We start from the raw sequence: 23,051 nt of genomic DNA, 5'->3' as shown, positions 1-23,051 counted from the left end.
GTTCGGACCAGTGCTGGGATGCACCAAAAAAAAATTTCCGGGCGCCTTGGATCAAAGATGGCTGAACGGCGGCCGAAAAGGGCCTCAAATTGGAGACCAAAATTGCTTTTACATTCATGTAAGGGAAATGGCAAAAATGCATGTGAAATGGCAGAAGGCCGCAAATGAAGCCTGAGCTAAATTTTCACACTTTTGGGCCGCCGTTTGAATTCGGTTTGGCGTAGCCGCACGAAATTTGGGATGGTGCATCCCGGCTACCGTCTCATCCACGCACGCCGAAATCGTGGCCGTCTGACCTTTTCGAGGGCCCTTAAGGGACCCGTGTCCGAGCAGATTTTGGCCCGCCTGCCACAAGACATTTCACAAGCTCCAATCTGTCTGCAATTTACACATGTTGGACCTGTGAGGTCAAGGAACACACAGAAGCAGTTTCAAGTGTCTAGGTTGAAGAGAGCCCTGTTTTTCAGCCCAAATCCATCATTTGCTCTGCACGTACCAAGAGGCTGTGAACCTTGACCCTTCTTAATAAGCCAGCAACTTGAAAACAGAATATGTTGTAGCTGTCAGCTATCTAAAAAAACAAAACAAGTTTCAAGTCTCTAGGTTGAAGAGAACCCTGTTTTTCAGCCCCAAAACAGCCCAAATCCATCATTCTGTCTGCATGTACCAAGAGGCTGTGATCCTTGACTCTTCTGAATAAGCCAGCAACTTGAAAACGGAATATGTTGTAGCTGTCAGCTATCTAAAGAAACAGTACAAGTTTCAAGTCTCTGGGTTGAAGAGAACCCTGTTTTTCAGCACAAATCCTGTGACCTTTGACCCTTCTGAATAAGCCAGCAACTCGAAAATGGAATATGTTGTAGCTGTCAACTATCTAAAGAAACAGTACAACTTTCAAGTCTCTAGGTTGAAAGGAACCCTGTTTTCAGCCCCAAAACAGCCCAAATCCATCATTTTATCTGCATGTACCAAGAAGCTGTGAACCTTGACCCCTCTGAATAAGCCAGCAACTTGAAAATGGAATATGTTGTAGCTGTCAGCTATCTAAAGAAACAGTATAAGTTTCAAGTCTCTGGGCTGAAGAGATTGGCACCCCGGGGAAGGGGCCCCCGGCCGCGCAGTGGGCCCAGGGCGGTGGATAACATCGTGCAAAGGGTGGTCGGGGGTGTCAGCCTTGTGACAATGGTCCTGTCAAAATGTATGTGAAGTGGTACGGTGGAGCGTGACTGCCATCTAGTGGCCAGTTGACGTCAGGACGGGGTGTATGCGGGATGGCAAAATGTCTTCCAAATGACACAGCAGATGTCTGCCGTGTGACAGGCCCCATTGTCATTGGGGGCAATTCCGTGACACTCCGCCTACATTGCATGGGAGGTGTCTGGCCATTGGCCAGACAAAACCTAAGCTGCGGCGGGCTGACGGCTGGTTCTCCCAGCAGCTCGGCGCATCTGTCTGATCGCGGCTTCTGTGTGCTGCGCGGGCTGACGGCTTTTGGAGCTCTGGGATGGAAACCTTTCCACCCGGTTCTCCCCAGCGGCAGCTCTGCGCATCTCAGATCGCAGCGGCGCTTGTCTGCTGTGCGGCTGCCAGCTTGTGGAGGTCTCGGAGACCTCTGTGGAGCTCTCGGAGACCTCTGTTTCCACCCGGTTTTACCCAGCGGTCAGCCCGGCGTATCTCTGACTCAGAAGCTCTGGTGTTGTGCACAGTTACCTCCGGTTGTAGCTAGGTTGATACCTCCGTTAGCTTAGCTCCCACCTCCGCATTAGCTTTGGGTTAACTTCAGGTTAGCTTGTAGCAAGTTCGACCGGGTGTCGTCAGTTGAACCCAGCCTTACAGCCCCACCCTCAGCTCCTCCTCTCTTCTCTTTTATGGAATTGTCTGGTCTTGACGGAACCTGTGACACGGTCAAAATGGCGGTGGTGGCCACCTCCCATTTTAGCAGAAAAACTTGTTATTGGAGCCTATGGAAACCCACTGTCCATATATTAATGTAGATGGTCGTGAGCAAAGCCTGTAGAAAGAGACGGTTGTGAGAAGATGTAAGGATCCCAGCCCTAGTGGTTGCAACTTTATTAACAAAAAAATTCAATAATCAGAAGCGGGCTCAAAAATGCAGGGCAATCAGCGTTCATACCATACCATACCACCTTTTTTTTATATAGCACTTTAAAAACACAGCCATACAGCTGACCAAAGTGCTGAACAGTTGCACAATAATAGAGATAAAAAACATGAAACAGTACTATAAAATACAGCCAAGATTAAAAAAAAAAAGACAAGCCGATAAAAAGTACCAGTAAAACGAATAAAACCTTACAATGGATGATAAAATAAGAATAGTAAAAGCCAAACTAACAGCTAACTGTTAAAAGCAAGGGTAAAATAGTGTGTCTTTAGTCTATACTTAAAGTCTGCCAAGAAGGATGCCAGTCGAACTGTGACTGGAAGTTCGTTCCACAGTTTGGGACCGGCAACAGAGAAAGCTCTTTGTCCACATGATTTGTAACACTCTTTCGGGACCTCGAGGAGCAACAGGCTGGAAGACCTGAGTGTGCGACCGGGAGTATGAATTGAAAGAAGGTCAGATAAGTACACGGGGGCAAGACCATGGAGGGATTTGAAAACAAAAAGAAGCATTTTATATTGGACCCTGAAAGTGATGGGCAACCAGTGAAGGGATCTGAGAACTGGTGTTATATGCTGGCGCCTGTCAGTACGTCTTAGGAATCTAGCAGCTGCGTTTTGAACGAGTTGAAGTCGGGCATGGGTTAACTTATTGACACCCAGCAAAACTGCATTTGCGTAGTCGAGCCTAGATGTGATGAAGGTATGAACAACTGATTCCAAATATTTTTCTAGATAAAACGGCTCTTAATTTGGACAGATGGCGGAGTTGGAAAAAACAAGATTTTACAGTGGCATTGACCTGGGCGTCCATCCTTAGAGATGAATCCATCTTCACACACAGGTTTGTCACAACGGTTTTTAGATTTTGAGAAATAGATGAAAGATCTGGGGTTTGGAAAGTACCCACCCTTTTTGGAGTCCCTGGGACGAGTGCTAGATAGTGCTCCATCAGGGGACTCCATTGTCCTGCTGGGGGACTTCAATGCTCACGTGGGCAATAACAGCATGACCTGGAGGGGTGTGATTGGGAGGATCGGCCCGCCTGATCTGAACTGGAGTGGTGTTTCGTTATTGGACTTCTGTGCAAGCCGCAGTTTGGCCATAACGAACACCATGTTCGAACATAGCAATGTCCATTGGTACACTTGATACCAGGGCAGCCTAGGTCGCAGGTCGATGATAGACTTTGTAGTCGTATCATCTGACCTGCGGCCGTATGTTTTGGACACCCGAGTGAAGAGAGGAGCGGAGCTGTCAACTGATCACCACCTGGTGGTGAGTTGGATCAGATGGCAGGGGAAGATGTCGCGTAGACCTGGCAGACCCAAACGCATAGTGAGGGCCTGCTGGGAATGCCTGGCAGAAGAACCTGTCAAGACGGTCTTCAACTCCCTCCTCCGGCAGAGCTTTGACCGCATCCCGAGAGCAGTGGGGGACATTGACTCCGAGTGGACCTTGTTCCACTCTGCGATTGTTGAGGCGGCTGTTGCTAGCTGTGGTCGCAAGGTGGCTGGTGCCAGTCGTGGTGGAAACCCCCGTACCCGCTTGTGGACACCAGAGGTTCGGGGAGCCGTCAGGCTGAAGAAGGAGGCCTACAGGGGGTGGCTGGTCTGTGGGTCTCCGGAGGCAGCAGACAGGTACCGGATACCCAAGCGGGGTGCAGCAGTGGCAGTTACCGAGGCAAAATCTCAGGCATAGAAGGAGTTTGGTGAGGCCATGGAGAAAGACTATCGATCGGCTCCAAAGAGGTTCTGGCAAACTGTCTGGCGCCTCAGGAGAGGAAGGCAGCAACTCGCTCACGCTGTTTACAGTGGGGATGGGGAGCTGCTGATGTCAACTGGAGCTATAGTCGGACGGTGGAAGGAATACTTTGAGGAGCTCCTCAGTCCCACCTAAGCGCATTCCGAGGAGGAACTAGAGCCGGGAGACCTGGGGATGGACTGTCCAATCTTGGGGGCAGAAGTTGCTGAGGCAGTCAAATAACTACACAGCGGCGGAGCCCCGGGGGCGGATGAGATTCATCCTGGGTATCTCAAGGCTATGGATGTTGTAGGGCTGTCGTGGTTGGCACATCTCTGCAACATTGTGTGGTCATCGGGGGCAGTTCCTGTGGAGTGGCAGACTGGGGTGGTGGTCCCTATCTTTAAGAAGGGTGACCTGAGGGTGTGTTCCAACTATAGGGGGATCACACTCAGCCTCCCTGTAAAGGTCTACTCCAAGGTACTGGAGAGGAGGGTCCGATCGATAGTCGAATCTCAGATTGAGGAGGAGCAATGTGGTTTTCGTCCTGGCCGTGGAACTGTGGACCAGCTCTATACCCTTGCAAGGGTGATGGAGGGGGCATGGGAGTTTGCCCAACCAATCCACATGTGTTTTGTGGATTTGGAGAAGGCTTATGACCGTGTCCCCAGGGGCACTCTGTGGGGGGCGCTCCAGGAGTATGGGATTTCTGTTAAGGACCATTCAGTCCCTTTACCAGAGGAGCGTGAGTTTGGTCCGCATAGCCGGTAGTAAGTCAGACCTGTTCCTGGTGAGGGTTGGACTCCGCCAGGGCTGCCCTTTGTCACCGGTTCTGTTCATTACCTTTATGGACAGAATTTCTAGGCGCAGCCGTGGTGTGGAGTGTGTCGAGTTTGGTTGCAGGAGAATCTCGTCTCTGCTTTTTGCGGATGATGTGGTCCTCCTAGCTTCATCCAGCTCTGACCTTCAGCTCTTGCTGGGTAGGTTCGCGGCCGAGTGTGAAGCGGCTGGGAGGAGGATCAGCACCTCCACATCTGAGACCATGGTTCTCGACCGGTAAAAGGGTGGCTTGCCAACTCCGGGTCGGGAGAGAGGTCCTACCTCAAGTGGAGGAGTTTAAGTATCTTGGGGTCTTGTTCACGAGTGAGCAATGGTCATGAGCTTTGGGTAATGACCGAAAGAAAGAGATTGCGGATACAAGCGGCTGACATGAGTTTCCTCCGTAGGGTGGCCGGGCTCAGCTCTAGAGATAGGGGCTGTGTCCGAATCAAGAAGTAGGATGCTTGTGAGTACGGGTCCTCGCCGGTCTAGCAAGGCCTGGTCTTTGCAAGACCGCTAAAACCGGAAGTCAGCGGCTCTGAATTCGGACAGTACTAGCCTCGTTTTTATTCCCTCCCCCAGGTCAAGTTGCCTAGCTACCGTGACTGCGGCAAACAGGCTAACAAGCTAGTAGCGACGTTGAAAATGGATCCACAGCAATATTTCATTTTAATTGTGGTTTTTGAGGAGCTGCGACGGCTCAATAAACGTCACCGGCCTTTGTATTTAAAGTTTAAAAATCATTTAGTCCTGTTATCTGCTAGAGTTACAAGTATTATACTCATGATCTCCTTTTTTGCATATGTCTGAATGTTAGTGATGTGACAGCCGTCGATTGAGCCAGCCCAGCAAACCCTTTTGATGGACGATGCAGTGGTCAGTGAGATGAGGCATCCAGAAGCACCCTCTGCAGACCACTCTGTCTGATGTTCCGCTTGCCAACCAGAAACGTTCAGCCACGGATCTCGGTTCCTGCACTCCATCCACCTCGATCCATGTTTAGTAGATTTAGCAACACCACCAAAGACTCCCTGCTTTCCAAGTTTACTGTATATATTTTACTTTTATCTTTACTTTTATTCCTTACAGTGTTCCCTTACAATTTATTTACTATGTTGTTACTTGTTAAAAACTGAATAATAAAACTGTTAATGATCAAAAAAGAGTTATCAATTAATAGAAATTTTATTACATTTAAACAAATAACAAAAACATTCAAACACATATATAGAACCTGAACCAGAAGAAACTAAAAGAAAAAAAAAAACAATTTCTCTGCCATCCTTTCCATCAATGCTAAAAATATGTCCATCCTTCTTTCTCTCCTCTCCTCCGCTTCCCTCTGTTGTCTCATGTCCTCCCTGATCAGGTCAAGGAGCTCATCAGCCCTTCTCCTTTTTCTCCCTGATGAGGAGTCCGGCTTCCTTCCACCACTCTCCATCTCCTCTGTCTCACCCACTGCTGCACTTGGCCCTGGCGTGTCCTCGGGAATGGAAGCAATAAGGACAGGAGGCATAGTGGAAGGCCTCTGTCCCAACACCTCATCCATGGGGACAAACCAGGGCCAGGTTTCAGCAGTGGGCTTTCCGCTGACTCCCTCTCCTGACGCTGGATACTTGCAGTCCTACAGACAAAGGGAATTAGAATTACTAGGCTTTATTGTCATTTAACAACAGAGAACACTGTGGGCATAATGAAATTACAGATGCTCCTTAAAGGTACTGGCTCTGGATGAAAATAGAGAGGAATAGAAGAACAAAGTCAGATTATAAATCATAGTTGATAAAACATGAAATAATTAATATTTAAATTTATCAACATGGGAGATGAAAATTGTGTTCTGTGTTTTTTTCCGCCTAAAATGAAATTAAAAACATTAAATCAGTAATGTGGTTTCTTAAAAATTAACTTAAATAAACATTAAACTTAGTTTTCATTATTTTTGGCATTCGTTACATGATCACATAAGATGCAAGCTTTTTTACGGTGATTTTTTTTCCTATTAGACTTTCAAGCAAGTTTACGGTGGGGTGTTAACCTTAAAACAAATGATGAGAAGCTTTATTCGCTAAATAAACACACACACACACGGGAATTATGACGGGACCACCATACAAGCTCGTTCTCGCTGATTTCTGCTTAAAATGTACTTATACAAACGAAAAATGTCTCCTTAGTTTTCTACCGCTATTTTCTTTTAAAAAGCCTGCTGGGATCAAGCTAGTTTACGGTGGTTTTTTTCCTATTAAACATTCAAGCTGGTTTTCGGTGGGGCATGTTTGAGCCTTAAATTACATGAAAAAAACAATTTGCGGTATTAGATCGTATATAAAAAACAAACCAAAAGTGCCCAAACACGTATTTTATTTTTTTGACCGCTATTTTTTTTAACTAACTTGCATTTTAAGCTGTACTGCTGTCCCGCTCCGTCCACCGTTGTTGTGAGTGTCGAGTCCAGCGGCCGGCACGCAAAGCATGCTGGGATACCCTTGCTCCTGTGAGGATCCATCAGACCCATCCTCGAAATGTGGGTGGAGCGAGGACGCGTTTGAGGACGCGAGAATGAGGATTCTTGGAATCCGGACAGTACTCGTCGCTGCGCTTTGACGTCATCGACATCAAAATGCGCTCTCACAAGCATCCTACCTCTGGATTCGGACACAGCCAGGGTGAGGAGCTCGGACATTCGGGGGGGACTCTGAGTAGAACCGCTGCTCCACCGGATCGAAAGGAGTCAGCTGAGGTGGTTTGAGCATCTGGTCAGAATGCCTCCTGGACGCCTCCCTGGGGAGGTGTTTCCGGCATGTCCTGCTGGCAGGGGTCCCCGGGTCGACCCAGGACACGTTGGAGAGGTTACATCTCCAATCTGGTCCGGGAACGCCTTGGGATCCTGCCGGAGGAGCTGGTGGAGGTGGCCGGGGAGAGGACGGTCTGGAGCTCCCTAGTTGGGATGCTGCCCTCGTGACCCGGATAAGTGGAGGAAGACGACGACGACGTTATTTAAAAATTAAATCTTAAATGTTTTTTTTCTTTATACTTTTAATTAAGTCGCAGAATAAGCAATGATAAAGAAGAAAATGAAAAAGCAGTTTGAAAGATTGCTTATTAATTTTACTTATGAGTCAAATTTGGCTGTGGTAATATGAAAATTAAATATAATTTCTGCTACTGCATAATAAAATGATTTGTGTTACACATACGCTTCCATACTTTCTCTGTGCAGAGTTAAACAGAGAACGTGTCTGGCAGGCCAGGCTAATCTGAGTAGGGCTCACCACCTCCTGTAAACAACATTCGGTCCAGTTGGTTCTGTACGGAAGGCATTAAGGGAAACGGGACTCGTCGGTTAAGAATCTGATCTGGCGCTGATGGTGGCGGCCGGTGAAAAACAATTATTTATGTTTGAAGAGAGTTCCCTTCTTAGTCCATTATAGATATTCTAATGAACAGTTGGAAGAGACAACATTGACTGTAATTCTAATCGCTGACATTGTTAGGTCCATTTTAGGGGTCTTTAGAGGGCTTCAGCCCCCCTAAAGTATTCCTAAACCCCCTATTATTTTGGGTGGACTTTTTTTTTCAGTTAAAATATTTTTAATTTCAAAATTTGTGCGGATGGTACTTGCTAACACGATGACGACGCCTAGCTGGCAGTGACGAACTGATCATCTGTAGAAACTGGAGACTTCTCGGTGGCCTGGCTGTTAATCTGGCTCGCTCAGTGATTGCCAATGGTCATGACGAGCATTATATCTAAATGAACAATCAATCATGCAGCTCATCAAGGCGTCTGCTCTCCTGACGCTCACACAAACAGAGCAAACTGGGCATGAAGACACCCTGTACTCTCACTTTGTCAAGGTCTGGCAAAGCGCTGCGGACCCCCAACTGCACCACCGCACCTTTGGCCCCAGAGGCGAAATGGACCAAGACTATGGAAGAATTAAAATGCCACAAATTGAGCACTTGAATGTTCAATTAGAGAGCAGAATTTCATATCAAGAGAACAACTTTTTAATTCGAGAATAAGATTTTATATTATTACTCTCAAAACTTGTAATGCTTGTGCTCAACATGTCTGCTCTCTTTCAAAAATACTCTCCTTCAAATCTTTGTTTCTGCACTCAGATTTAACCTTCTTACACTGGTATGGTCTTCTCACGTGAAAAATTTTTCTCTGTGTGTCTGCCGCATCTGTGCACTAACAGCCTGCCTGCAACCCACCGGCTCCAATCTGGAATGGGAGTTTTGTTCACCTGGACCAGCAAAATGGACCAGAACCAGCAGGACGCCCACGTAATTTATGTTTCAAGGTTAGTAGCTGCAGTTTATTTTATACAATTCTGTTGTAAGGCAAGGCAGCTTTATTTGTATAGCACCTTATGTTACAACCCGGCTCGTGGGACTGCAACAAAAGGAGGAGGTCTGGACACAAGGTTAATGTTTAAGAGTATATTTCTTTTATTAAAACCAAGCCTCTAAAAGGCCTCACCAAAAATGCCACACAGGCAAGAGCTCCCCAAGGTGCTCCCTCTGATCAGTCTCAACTCCTGCTCCTCCTGAGTCCTTCCAACCTGCACTTAGCAGCCCTTTTTGGCTGCACCTGTGCAGCCACTCATACAATCCCAGGCTGCACACAGCCACACCAATAATAAAGCAGAAGGGCGTCGGCAGAAACATCTGAAGCAGCCAATCAGCTGGTTGCACTGGCACAGCAGCCCCCCAAGAAGATGGGTTCTTCGTTTTCTTCCAGTAGCAGGGGTTGTAACACTTCCCCTCTCAAAAGAGTTCCTCCAGGAACTCACAATCTTCAGCTCCTGTCCAGTCATCATCCTCCAGTAGAACCTGCAAAAACAGAGGGGGGAGAAAAAAAAAGCCAGCCCACATACAAACACCCAACCCAAAATTCCAAAAGAAAAGTGATGGACTGGCCAAAATGAACAAAAGGAGAGACCACCTAGACCAGCCCACATTTTGCTGTAGGATCTGGTGATCTCCCTCTACCCTAAACCAACAGGAAAATTAACCCTTACAGAAATAAAGCCACGAAAACTAGACTACCGGACCCAACACAAAAAAATTTTAAAAGATAAACTGCCACAACACACTCAACAGTAATGTATACCCTATACAAAATACAACAGCCACAGACCAAAGAATCATCACACCAAAGTTGCTACACACACACAAAATAAATAAATAAATAAATAAATACTTAGTAATAACTGATGATTCAACACAAAGTGAACTGGTGGCTACACAGAACTGCTGCAAAGACCCAGTAACGTGACCTACACAAAATGGAGCACAACAGTCACAAATTAAAGGATTACCAAACCAAAGTCACTACAACACAAACACCAAGTAGCAACTGGCAACCCACACCAAACTAAACTGTTGTCACCACAACACTAATTATCACAAAGTGGATTCACACCACACCAAATTACTACAAGTCTTAGCAACAAATCAGTGAGCCACACCCAAACAAACTGATCACAACTAGTGGCTTTTTGTTCCATCACGAGTTACGGCTTTCACTTAGCCAGCAACATATACAAGTGATCAGTCCAAAAAAAAAATAAGGAACGGCAGCTAAAAGTATTGACAAACCACATCAAACAAAAGCCAAGTAGCTGACATTCCACTATTGTGAATTCACCAGCAGCACCTCGAGCATAGAGCTCCTGAAGGTGAAAAACAAATAAATGGGCTCGCCACAAGTCATTTTCACAAACTGCTAAGAGACTAGCACATGTCAGGATGTAAAACTTTATACTCAATTGAAACACCAGGTCCATCCTCCTCCAAAAAGTCCAGATTATCCCGGACGAGCCCCCATTTATTTTACATCTCCCCCCCCCCCCCCCCCCATCAGGAGGTGTTAAAATGTGAAGGAGGGGGTAACATAAGAATTGCGACAGTGGACTTAAAATGGGTTTAATTGTTATAAAAGGTTCTAAAAACAAGTGTAAACAGATGGCGAGCATTATTAAAATAATGCAAAACAAAAAATTCACTATACAGTTAACAGTTAAAAGACAACTTGTCAACTATATAAAATACCTGGTTAAAACTTTATTCAAAGTTTTACCTAAACTAAAGGTGTTTTAAAAATACAATGAAGTTGATAAAAGTCTAAAAACTAAAGCAGAGTTAACCTTAAAACAGAGTCAACTAAGTTGTTTCATGTTGCGGGTTAGGAGGAGGTTAGGACCCAGGATGCAGATAACACCAGATGACACGAAGCAGGAGCGGTTTAAAAGTAAAATCCTTTTTATTAGGATGAGGGACCAAAAAAAAAAAATCCAAAAGGGGCAGGAAGCCAAAAACCAAAGTCCTGAACACCAGAAGAACGAAAGCTCACATAGAGCACAAACCAAGAGACGAGGCATAAAAGCTGACATAGAGCACAAAACAACGCTGACACAAAACAATGGACCGACAAGACATTGAGACACAGACAGGGCTTTATACACTGGGGCATGATGGGAGGCAGATGGGGAGAGAACCAGGTGAAAGCAATTAACTAATCAGGGAGGAAACTAACATGACCTAAGAGTAAAACCTAAAGACAAGAAAAGCAGCAACATAACTAATATTCTAAAGGGAAGGAAAACTACAAACACCGGTGGGAAAAAACACTCTAAAGAGACTAATAACATGAAAAGCTGAAACTATAAAAACTGTGGAGGGGTGACTGGGGAAGAATGAAGGAACACAGGACCTGGGAGAGATGATCTGGAGGGCTGTAGATCTGGGAACACAGAAAGAGAAACTACAGGGGCGTGACAAAGGAGGACCACGGGGACCACGGGGACCACAGGACCTGGAGGGAGATACCTGGGGGGGAAGGAAACCTAGAGGGGCAGCAGCTCTGGGAAGACATGAGTAAGACGTAGACAATGACACAAGAGGGCGCTAGGATACACAACAGGAGAACCTAGAGACGAATGGAGAACACAAGGAGACACATGAGGGGAGACACAGATGCAAACCATGACAAGTTTACATCAACCAAAGATCCCTGTGGATCACTCAGTTTTTCCCTTTAAAACTCCTCAACTCAGAGTTAAAACTTTAAAAGTTAAAACTCATCACAAACGAAGAGGTTGAAAACAAAATGAGGTCTGGAGGACAGCAAAACCCCTGCACTGCTGCCTCCCAGACTGCTACTACTTCTTCAAATGGGAGATACGGCAGGCTAGACGCCCTCAAGGCGTATTGCTGCCCCAGCAACGATGGCCAATAGCCCAAATTTGACAACCTCCCGTACACGCCAACCTGTCAAAGAAAAGCCAAGAGTGCCCCCTCAACGTGTCGATCATCCAACCCCAACAAGGTACGTAGGCCAAACACTGTCACACCAACAGTCCCCAGGTAACCAAACAGTGCCCGCCGCCCAACCACGTAGAGATGACAGTGCAGTAGGACATGAGCAACCGTTTCCTGCTCCCTGCAATCACAACAGCCATCCGGATGTCGACCCACCAAAAACAAACCTCCCTTAAGGCAGCTATGTCCCAACCTCAGGCGTGTCAAAACCACAGAATCCCTCCTCCCACACTCAAGGTTTGGTCCACGCGCACCTACACAACACCGCAGCCCGTAATATGCCAGCCCAGTCGACCCCGTATCCAAGGAGGCCTGCCACATGTTCAGAGCACGCAAACTTTGGGATTTATGAAAGAAAACTTAGCGGAAAAATGTGCGCAACTTTATGTTGACTAAGGACCTTGCTTATGCACATGTAGGACATGGAGAGCACCTGCAGTGCTGCTGCTGAGAAGATACAATTATGAATTCCTGCAGCATTATCACTTGTACTGTTTCGTTTTCACACAGAACAAGACCCCCACGCACGCACGCACGCACGCACACACACATACACACACACACACACACACACACTGCCTGAAGCCAGAATACGGAATGCAGAATATCAGCACGGGGACAGATTGAGACAGAATGTCATGCGTCTGTGACAGTGTGCGTCCTGTCACTGTTACCCGATTGATCACGCGCCCTGGCTACTTGGACTAGGGAGATCTCCATTTGGCTGACTGGTTAACGTGTGTGTCTTTCACCCAGGAGTCTGGGGATCAAATCCCAATTGGACCATTTTTTTAATATCCGCCACAGATCTCTCTGAAGAACTCATAGCATTGACGGCTTCAGCAACGCTGTGCCATTCCGTGGATTTTCTCTTATTTGTTTTGCAAAAGCACTTCCTTTCATTTCTCCACCTCACCCACAGGTACCTCAACTTCTGCTTCTGTGAAATAGCGCTTCATTGATCTGCCTTGATCTACGGTTGCCATCGTCATTGGCGGAGCACTGCAACAGCCGGCTTATGTATATGCATGAGATCCACAAGGCACTTTGCATTGACTATTTATTAGTGGTGTGCATCTCTACCTGCCTCACGATTCGATCCGATTCCGATTATTTGCCTAAAGATTCGATTTGAGTCTGAAATGCATCACGATTCTTCACACAAAAATTTTCATTACTTAACAAAAGCAGTAGAATAGTTTTCAAATTATTTTTGATTTCGAAATCCCTGAAAAACAGAACATTCATCTATTCACTATAGTGAGCAATAATTTTTAAAGTGTGCTGCCTTTAATTACTTAAATAATATAAGAAATAATGTTTTCGGTAGAGCAGCTTTAAGATAGAATATTACTGAACTTAAAAATAGTAAACAAATACTGTGTTAAGTTATTCTTTCACATCCAGGATCCCAAAACCGAAATTAGCCCAGACATCCGATTTAAATGTAACGGGTACATCTTTGATTACTGGTAATGTTGGCCCTGTATCCCTGTCTGCCTTTTCTGTTTTAAATTGGCCCTAGGGCAAAGCAGTGCGCATGTCATTGCAACTCTGCCCCCAGAAGTAATTGTGAAACCTCAAAACTTTATTGTCCTCGCATAGACATAGACCAGGGGTTGGCAACCTGTTCCCATCAAAGAGCCATTATTACCCATTTCACACAGTAAAGAAAACACTGGGAGCCACAGCAGCCGCGGCGTTGTGGGCAGGGCCTACCCTCACCCCCAAATTCCACTACCTCCGCTCCGCCCCCGCCTTCCGCAGCCGCTCGCTTCCGAACTCAATTTTTACTGGTACCCGCTCTACAACGGCTCCACTCCGGTGCGGAGACCTGAGTTGCGCAAACAAGCATGTGCGGGATTTTCGAGATCTTGCGATACAGTCTGAGCAATAAACGCGGAAGTTAGATCCAAACACCCGTTGTGTGGGGGAAGCATCGAAATGAACTGTTTAATCTGCCCATCATTTGTGTTGAGAGATCAGCAGTGTTTGGATCAACAAAGGGTGACTACTTTGATAGTAGAAACTGTATTTATGGCTTATTTTTGTGCATTTAAAGTTCAGCCGCCATTGATAGTTGTTTAAAGCTGTTAAACTTGTGCATATGAAACAAAAAACGCTTTTTGTTTATGGATTTATTGTGAAATAACGGAAGTTGTTCTTGCTCCTTTTCCTGTTGGGCGGTTGTGATTCCTGTCCATTGACTGTGGAGGTGCTCCGGCGTCCGGCAAAAATAGAATCGACCCTATTTTTGCCGGACGCCGGAACAGAGGGCGACGCACTGCGCCGCACTGCCGGAGCACGGCCGCATTAGTGGAATTGCTTTGATTGACTACAACGGGACCGATTTTGCTGCAGAGTTTGTGCTGGAGCGGAGGTAGTGGAATTTGGGGGTCAGACAGCAGAGAGCTGCTCACAACAGGTGACAGCAGCCAGTACCGGTTGCTCGTGTACGTCAAAGTTATCTTTCATCAGACGATAATCAATAAAATGATTTATATAAAGTGGATCCAAAAGTTGTAGCCCGTCTCTGCTACAATATTTTGATATTTTTCACCCTGTTGGTGGTTTTACTGAGCAGGTGCCACTTTTGTCATACGTTTCTTTTTAAAACATGTTTAGACTGTTCAGAATACAAATCCAGGCTCTGTCACGTTTGATTGTTGTAATTAAACTTTGTAGGTGGGGAAGGTCAGAAAAGGATCCGATCATTTTGTTTTTCCCTCATTTACAGTGACGGAGATAACGGCGCAGTGCGCCTGGCTCTGGTGTTAATCAAGTTAAATTATATCTCTTTGCAACAATTTTCACAAGAAAACAGAACAGTTAAAAGCAGGGCTTGTGTTGTGTTGACCGGATAGTTCCCGTATTTGACCGTTTATTTTGATGGAGAAAGAATAGAAACAATTACCCCGACGCAAGCACGAACTGACACTTTATTCATTTCGCACAGATGTAGCTAAATCACTCAAGAAAAGATTCCCATCTGAACATCTGAGATGGACACTGAGCTCAGCGCAGCTCGCTGTCAGCGCTTACGTACGGTGCACAGCAAGCTGAAGATGTGGAGAGGGGCTTGGAGCACGTCGCAGAACCAGAGCGCATGCAGGAAGATTCTTCCGACTGAAGCGAGACTTGTCACTTAGAAAATGTTCCCTGATTATGAAACTTTGGCTGAATAGCGCTTGTTCCCGTCTCCAATGTGGCGACACATCCAGGAGCCTGTCTGAGGAGAAGCCCAGAATCTCACATCCTCGTCAGCTCAGAAAGCGCCCATATGATTACGCACAAGCGTGACGCGTCAACCCGGTCTCACAGTAAGACCGGGTTGGAACTGTTCAGGTTTACGCAGACAATCTTTACATTTAGAATTGGCATACAGATGTAAAATTAATGCAGTAAAATATAAAGCATTTTATTTAAATATCCATTCATTATTTTACAAGCACAGAGAGCCGCATCAGATGGATGGAAGAGCCGCGGGTTGCCGACCCCCGACATAGACATAGGGAGAGAATCTCATTATGTCACGTTGCTGCATCGATGCGGAATCATGCATGGCTGAATCGCGATGCATCTTAGAATCGATCATTTTTCCCACCTCTACTATTTATGGCAGTAAGTGGGCGTGGTGAGGGCAGGATGTGACTAAAAAGCAGCTGAGAAACATTCTCGTTAGTCTCTGGTTTATGAAGCGGAGATTGCGTGCAGCTGTGCGTACTCCATGTTTGATAGATCACAAACCTGCTTGGCGTAAGTACTTTTTTTTTTTGCTGAGCTTAAGTACGGATTTAGTAAGGATTCTACGCCATGCTTTATAAATGAGACCCCAGGACATTAAAAGGAAGGATGTGTTTTCTTTATTATTATTATTCAGCCAACGGCTTGAGCGGCAGCGTGCACCCCCGCAAATGTTGCATCAAAACGAGCGGCCCGGCCGTGTTGAGTGTGACATCATGATTTTGGGCCTGGATAACACATGGCCTCTATCTTGTGCCAGCGGGCAGGGCCCTTTCAGACTTTCTTCAAGATTTTTCTAGTTATTCACGTATTATTTAGCTCTCCTGCTGTTTTGGTACCTGCAGCAGTCGCTGGGTAATCAGAGACACAAGGTCCGCTGACGTCGTTAGGTCAGTTTTAGGGGGGCTTCAGCCCCCCTAAAATAATCACAAGCCCCCCTATCATTTTGAGTTTTTTTAGGGCCGGGACTTTAACGCGTTAATTATGATTAATTAGAAAAAAACGGCACGTTAAAAAAATTTCACGCATTTAATTGCAGCTTGCATTTCGAGCACGGCGGAACCTTTGTCAGTGCACGATTTCCTCGTAGACAGAATATCATTGACGCACACAACAATGCACAGTGCTAATGGCTACTAAAACGGAATAAAAACGGAAAGAAGTTGCCTTGCTTGGACTGATGCAGGATTTAGGAAACCCGTCCACCTCTTTTCTTAACTTGAAAAAAACAAACTTCCAGACAACAACGGAGTCCGTGTCGCGGACATTTTTCAGAGATCGTCTCTGCTTCGGCTGCCCGGTGGCACCGGAAATTTTACAAAAGTTGCGGTAAGCTATATTTTTAACATTTACGTAACATCTGTGCAGCGCTGAAAGCACCAGACAGAATAATTCTTTGCCCTAACAGTAGTTTATGAAAGTAGTCAGACAAACGAGAGGCATCTGGCTGCTGCTGGGAGAACGCTCCGTGTCCTCACTACTCTGTAAACAATCACAAATGATGTGTCTTAAAGTTGAAAACAGAAGTTTAAGTTAAAACAGAAACATTCTGAAACTTTTCTGATGATTTTCTAAACAATTCTGTCGGGGAATTCTATGTTTCTGAGACGAGTCACTGTCTAAACATCACATGCATTACTATCATTAAGCAGCGAGGTGTGTTGAAGCTGTCATCAGCTGAGGGGCGGATGCTTAAGTGCATCAGGGGCAGCGAGAAACGAGAAAGTTGTGATCAGGCTGGAGATCACACCAGATTCACTGCTGCAGGCGTGAATCTGCGGGTCTGCAGCACCCCCTTCTTAACGTGACAGCAGGACTTCCCATGTAAGGAAGGTCCCCTCACCTGTTCGTCACATCATTATTTCCTCGCCATGATCTTTTATCATCCCACATCATCCTCCAGTCATCCAACTGGAACCAGTTAGTGTTCCTGATCATTCTCAGAATATGCCACGCCTGCTCTGGTGTTAAAAGTTAGTACATTTAAGTCCTAGATCATATTTGTGCCTGTTCTACTGTCATTTTGAAGGATTATTATTTATATGTGTGTTTTTACTACATTATGAGTAGAAATGCTAATAAAAACTCCCAGTTATACAAACAAGTGAAACTGGAAAAATTAGAATCTGGAAAAATTAGAATCTGGTGCAAAGTCAAATTTATTTCAGTAATTCAACTAGACAGAGAGACTATTTAAAGGCTCAGGAACCCTTTGCAGGTGTTTTCTATTTGTAATTATAAATTTTAGTTGATTTGGGTCTTGTTTCATATCACACAGTGACATTTGATTAATTAAAATAATTTTTTTTATTAAAAGCTTTAGTTTTACAGTAATAACTATGTCTAATGTTTAATTCTCTGTTTCATAATTTTAATTAAGTTTTGTTTTGAGAGCACATTTTCCTGAATGATTAAAATGCGATTAATTTAGATTAATTAATTACAAAGCCTCTAATTAACTAGATTAAAATTTTAATCAAGTCCCAGCCCTAATTTTTATATATACTGTTATTTTGTCTTGTAATTGTTAATTACATACTCCTTTATTCCATATCATATCAATGTTATTCATATATTAAAACTGTCAACTGCACACTTATTTGGCAGAATAAAAGTTTGACAATTATTCATTTGTTCTTTGTCATATTTCAGTAACATTTATAATTAAGCAAGTTGTAATTAAACAAATGACTGCAACATTTTCCCCTGTTAAGTGCAGTAGACTGAAATGAATAGCTTTATTTGGAAATATAACATATCTAATTTTTAATGGACTTATATAAAATCTTTCTTCAACATAGACCCCACTAATGAACTGAGTAAGTGTTATTTTTAATAAAAAGAAGAGAGAAATGCACAAAGGTAGGAAAGGAAAAGAAAGTGATAAAATAATAGGTTTTGTTAAATGTTCTTCAGATAATGAATTAATTGACAAAGTTTTTGCAGGGTGTGACAAAAAATGTTCAAGGTCAAGCTCCTGGGGCTAAGCCCCCCCATCTCTCAATCCTAGTGACGTCCATGACAAGGTCTGATATCTCTTTAAGGGTTTTGGGGGAAGCTGTAGCTGCTTTTCTCAGATTAGTTATTCAGTTCAGTTTATTTATGTAGCACCAAGGTAAACAGCAGTCATCTCAAAAAGCAAACACTGCAGTTGAACCTTTCGTATTAAACCGTGTCCTGAGTTCACGTCATTATTCTAATTAGTTATAATTTTCCTATCTAAGGAAGATCTCATTGAGTCACTGACTTGTGTCAGTGATTTTACAGCAGTCCCTCCTACTGAGCAAGCAGGTCTTGTCCATCACAGTGACTCACTTACAGCTAGGGATAATTTAGTCACCGATTGACCTAAGCGTGTTTTTAGTGTGTTTTTGGCGTGTGGGGGGAACCCGAGCACCGGGAGAAAACCCACGCATTCATGGGGAGAACATGCTAACTCCACGCAGAAAGGAAGCTGATCCGATTTGAACCAGTGGCCTTTCTGTGAGGCAACAGTGCTAGCCACTGTGCCACCATGATGCCCCGTTTTTTTCCTTCTGTGTGTGTGTTGGGGGGGCTTGTTTATTTATCTTTTATTTTTTCTAAACAGGGTCTTTGGGGAGGCAGTGGCTGGTTTAACTTCTCAGATTCATCCTGGACAGTGCTGCCCGATGGGATGTCTTCTAATTAGCCTTTTCTGATTAGTTAGGAGGGAGGTTAGTTGCTAGGTTGTCTGTTTTTGTGCTGACGGAGACATCCCGGTGTTACAGATTTCTTGAAACGTCTCCACACAGAAACTTTATCCAGTTTTTTTTTGTGTCTGAGTGTGGAGCGTCTCTCTGGGACTCGAGGCTTTCTGCTAAAGAGTCGTTTTCAGCAGGAAGACTCTTGTTTCCTTCTGCAGCGTCCACGTTCTGCTCACTGATCGCTTCTGTTTGCTGATCTGGGTTAAAACATTCAGTCTTTTGTCTTACGATCTGATTTTGACTTTCCAGATTTGTAGTCAGTGCCTCGAGTTTAGAGACTTGTTCCTTCAGGATTCCCAACTCTTCCTCATGCTGCTTTTTTCTTCTAAACAGATCTAACTGGAGGTTAATGACGACTTTACAGAGTTTCGTTTCTTTTTCCTCCATCTGTTCTAGTTTGGCCATCAAATCATCATGACCTGCACTGACCACGTCTCTGTTTTGGGCGAGCTCAGTCTCCAAACCAAGTCTGATCTTCTGCTCGTCTCTAAGCTGATTTTCCAGGCTCTCACACAGGCCAGATGTTTCCTGGAGTTGCTGGGAAAGCTGGAGTCTGAGCTTCTGTTCGTTGGTGAAACCTGTTTCCAGGTTTTCACAGACGACAGATTTATCTTGGAGTTGATGTTTGACACTCTCCAGCTGTTCAGCCAACTCCTGGTGAGAAGCAGCATTCTCAGAGGTCAGGTTTTTCACGACCACTCTGAGTTCGGAGTTGCTCTGTGTCAGATCTTTGATCTGCTCTTTAAGATCTGAGTTCTCACCTTTTAGATCTGAGCAGATTTCTTGTAAGTCTTCATTCACGTTTTTCTGCTCCTGTAACTGCTTTTCTAAAGCCACCAGCTTTTGTTGCTGCTGAACCAAACCATTCTCCATCACTTTAGTTTGCTCCTTGTAAAGCGCACACTGGTTCTCTGCAGCAAGCCTCTTCTCCTTCTCCTGATTGAAACAATTATTTGTATTCTGCAGTTTTTCTTTCAAATGATCCACTTGTTTCAAAAGGTCACAGGCGACAGATTTATCCTGGAGTTGATGTTTGAAGCTCTCCTGCTGCTCAACCAACTCCTGGTGAGAAGCAGCATTCTCAGCGGTCAGGTTTTCCACGACCACTCTGAGTTCAGAGTTGCTCTGTGTCAGATCTTTGATCTGCTCTTTAAGATCTGAGTTCTCACAGGCTATCGCCCTGCTAGAGTCCAGCTGAGCCTCGTAGCTAACTCTGAGCTGCTTCTCCATGTCCAGGCTGCTGTTAAGTTCTTCACAGATGGATATTTTTTCATGGAGCAGCTGCTTAAACTTCTGCAGATCCTCACACATCTGCTCTGAATTAGTTTCTACAGCCTGACCACTTCTCAGCATCTGACTGAGCTCCAAGTTCTTCTGTTTCAGGTCGATGATCTCCTTCTTGAGATTTCCATTCATTGAACTCATTTGATCTTTAGTTTTTTTGAGTTCTTCCTCACAGGTCAGGCGGAGCTCGTTTTCTTTGTTCAAATGTTTCTCTAAATCTTCGCAGATTAGCTTCTTCTGTTTGAGCTGATGCTTAAAATTATTTCGCTCTTCCAGAAGTTTCATGTCTCTGTTCTTCAGATCCGTTTTAACGTTGTCCAGCATCTCAGAGAGGTCACCGTTCCTTTTCTTAAGATCTTTCATTTCCTTCTTATAGTGCTCGTTAACTTTATGCTGGGCGTTCTTCTGCTCCTGGACACTAACGAGTCTGAACCGACGTTCTTGATCTTAATCTGTTTGCAGATTTTCGATGAAAACGTTCTTTTCTGAAAGCTGCTCCTTTAATTTCTCCAGCTTGTCAAGAAACTTCTTTTCTGCATTGATTTTCTCATCTTTTTCTCTGCTTAACATCGCTTCGAAGCCCAAATGTTGTTCCTCCAGCTTTTCAAAGTTCTCGATCAGATCGTTTCTCGAGACTCCAGAAAAACGAGACTCATCTGTCTCACCTTTTAGATCTGAGCAGATTTCTATTAAATCTTTATTCACGTTTTTCTGCTCCTGTAACTGCTTTTCTAAAGCCACCAGCTTTTGTTGCTGCTGAACCAAACCGTTCTCCATCTCTTTAGTTTGCTCCTTGTAAAGCACACACTGGTTCTCTGCAGCAAGCCTCTTCTCCTTCTCCTGATTGAAACAAGTATTTGTATTCTGCAGTTTTTCTTTCAAAAGGTCACAGGCGACAGATTTATCCTGGAGTTGATGTTTGAAGCTCTCCTGCTGCTCAACCAACTCCTTGTGAGAAGCAGCGTTCTCAGCGGTCAGGTTTTCCACGACCACTCTGAGTTCAGAGTTGCTCTGTGTCAGATCTTTGATCTGCTCTTTAAGATCTGAGTTCTCACAGGCTATCGCCCTGTTAAGAGTCCAGCTGAGCCTCGTAGCTAACTCTGAGCTGCTTCTCCATGTCCAGACTGCTGCTAAGTTCTTCACAGACGGACATTTTTTCATGGAGCAGCTGCTTAAACTTCTGCAGATCCTCACACATCTGCTCTGATTTAGTTTCTACAGCCTGACCACTTCTCAGCGTCTGACTGAGCTCCAAGTTCTTCTGTTTCAGGTCGTTGATCTCCTTCTTGAGATTTCCGTTCATTGAACTCATTTGATCTTTAGTTTTTTTTGAGTTCTTCCTCACAGGTCAGGCGGAGCTCGTTTTCTTTGTTCAAACGTTTCTCTAAATCTTCGCAGATTAGCTTCTTCTGTTTGAGCTGATGCTTAAAATTATTTCGCTCTTCCAGAAGTTTCATGTCTCTGTTCTTCAGATCCGTTTTAACGTTGTCCAGCATCTCAGAGAGGTCACCGTTCCTTTTCTTAAGATCTTTCATTTCCTTCTTATAGTTCTCGTTAACTTTATGCTGGCCGTTCTTCTGCTCCTGGACACTAACGAGTCTGAACCGATGTTCTTGATCTAAATCTGTTTGCAGATTTTCGATGAAAACGTTCTTTTCTGAAAGCTGCTCCTTTAATTTCTCCAGCTTGTCAAGAAATTTCTTTTCTGCATTGATTTTCTCATCTTTTTCTCTGCTTAACATCGCTTCTAAGCCCAAATGTTGTTCCTCCAGTTTTTCACACTGGTTCTCTGCAGCAATCCTCTTCTCCTTCTCCTGATTGAAACAAGTATTTGTATTCTGCAGTTTTTCTTTCAAATGATCCACTTGTTTCAAAACTTCATCAATTTGCCTGCTTTTAAAATCAACAAATTCCTGCTGAACCGTCTGAGGTCTAGGGACAACCGTCTCAGATCCAGAGATTTCCAGGTCAGCAGATAAATGAGTCTCATTAGGAAGAGACTCTTTCTCAGCATCAGAGACAGATGTTTGTTCTGTCATCTCAGACTCCATCTCTTTAGTTGTAGACAGTAGATCTGACTTTTTGTACTCACCATAACAACTAAAGTCGATGAGTTCAGCGAAAGTAAGGGGTTGTTGTGGCTTTCTTGGGCGTTTAAAACCAGCTAATTCCCGCTGAACCATCTGAGATCTAGGGACCATCGTCTCAGAATCAGAGTCGACTGTCTCAGATCCAGGGAACTCCAGTTCAGCAGGTAATTTAGTCTCATAGTGAAGTGACTCTATCTCAGCATCTAAGACAGATGTATGTTCTGTTTCATCAAACATAGCATTTTCCATGTCTGACTCATAATCCATTTCTTCTGGGTGTAGACATGAGTCGTACAACGACACGTTTCTTCTGTTCATGATTTGAGTGACAAAAAGGGTTTGGTCAAACTTACTTGGGTGTTTAAAGACAGTGGTGTGTTCACAGCAGTAGCTCTGAAAAGACTGAAGTGCTGCTGCTGGGCCTTTTATAGTCTCGGAATGTACCAAGTTAAAACCCTCCTTTATGATGTCACACACAGATTCTTCTATTGTGTTCGTTAGAGTTATTAATAGTAGTATTAGTATTGTAATTATTGTTATTATTAATAATAATAGTAATTATATTAGTATTAATATTAATATTAATAAAAACACCCGGAACATTCATAAAAGAGGGCTTGTATGCACGAAAGCGGTGGCGCCAAGTTCAGTACCTTCTTGAGCAGTTCTGGAGCAGATGGAGAAAAGA

At 44.5% G+C, this 23,051-nt stretch overlaps 2 protein-coding genes across 2 annotated transcripts in view; one reads left to right on the top strand and one right to left on the bottom strand.

Annotated features, from left to right (window-relative positions):
• Positions 1–17,788, top strand: part of LOC107372650 (ryanodine receptor 3-like) — a 47,156-nt gene extending 29,368 nt beyond the window's left edge. Inside the window, exon 12 of the mRNA XM_070551980.1 lies at positions 8,895–17,788. The gene's annotated coding sequence lies outside the window, so the exon portion shown is untranslated. The remainder of the gene's footprint in view (positions 1–8,894) is intronic.
• Positions 17,789–19,007: 1,219 nt separating this feature from the next.
• LOC139070252 (putative leucine-rich repeat-containing protein DDB_G0290503) lies at positions 19,008–21,585 on the bottom strand. The gene is made up of 3 exons (XM_070551979.1): positions 21,373–21,585; positions 20,800–21,302; positions 19,008–20,700 (listed from the first exon to the last, which is right to left on the bottom strand). The coding sequence occupies exons 1-3, from the start codon at positions 21,583–21,585 to the stop codon at positions 19,008–19,010; spliced, it is 2,409 nt and encodes an 802-aa protein (XP_070408080.1).
• Between the last annotated feature and the right edge of the window lie 1,466 nt (positions 21,586–23,051).

This window comes from Nothobranchius furzeri, chromosome 6 (assembly GCF_043380555.1).
Source record: "Nothobranchius furzeri strain GRZ-AD chromosome 6, NfurGRZ-RIMD1, whole genome shotgun sequence".
Taxonomy (NCBI): domain Eukaryota; kingdom Metazoa; phylum Chordata; class Actinopteri; order Cyprinodontiformes; family Nothobranchiidae; genus Nothobranchius; species Nothobranchius furzeri.
This window is presented reverse-complemented; position numbering and strand designations above follow the sequence as displayed.

Coding starts and splice junctions, on each gene's coding strand:
- LOC139070252 (XM_070551979.1), bottom strand. CDS start 21,585: ATGAGTTCAATGAACGGAAATCTCAAGAAGGAGATCAACGACCTGAAA. Junction 21,303..21,372: donor ACATGGAGAAGCAGCTCAGA/GTTAGCTACGAG, acceptor CTTAAAGAGCAG/ATCAAAGATCTGACACAGAG. Junction 20,701..20,799: donor AAAATCAATGCAGAAAAGAA/GTTTCTTGACAA, acceptor ACGTCGGTTCAG/ACTCGTTAGTGTCCAGGAGC.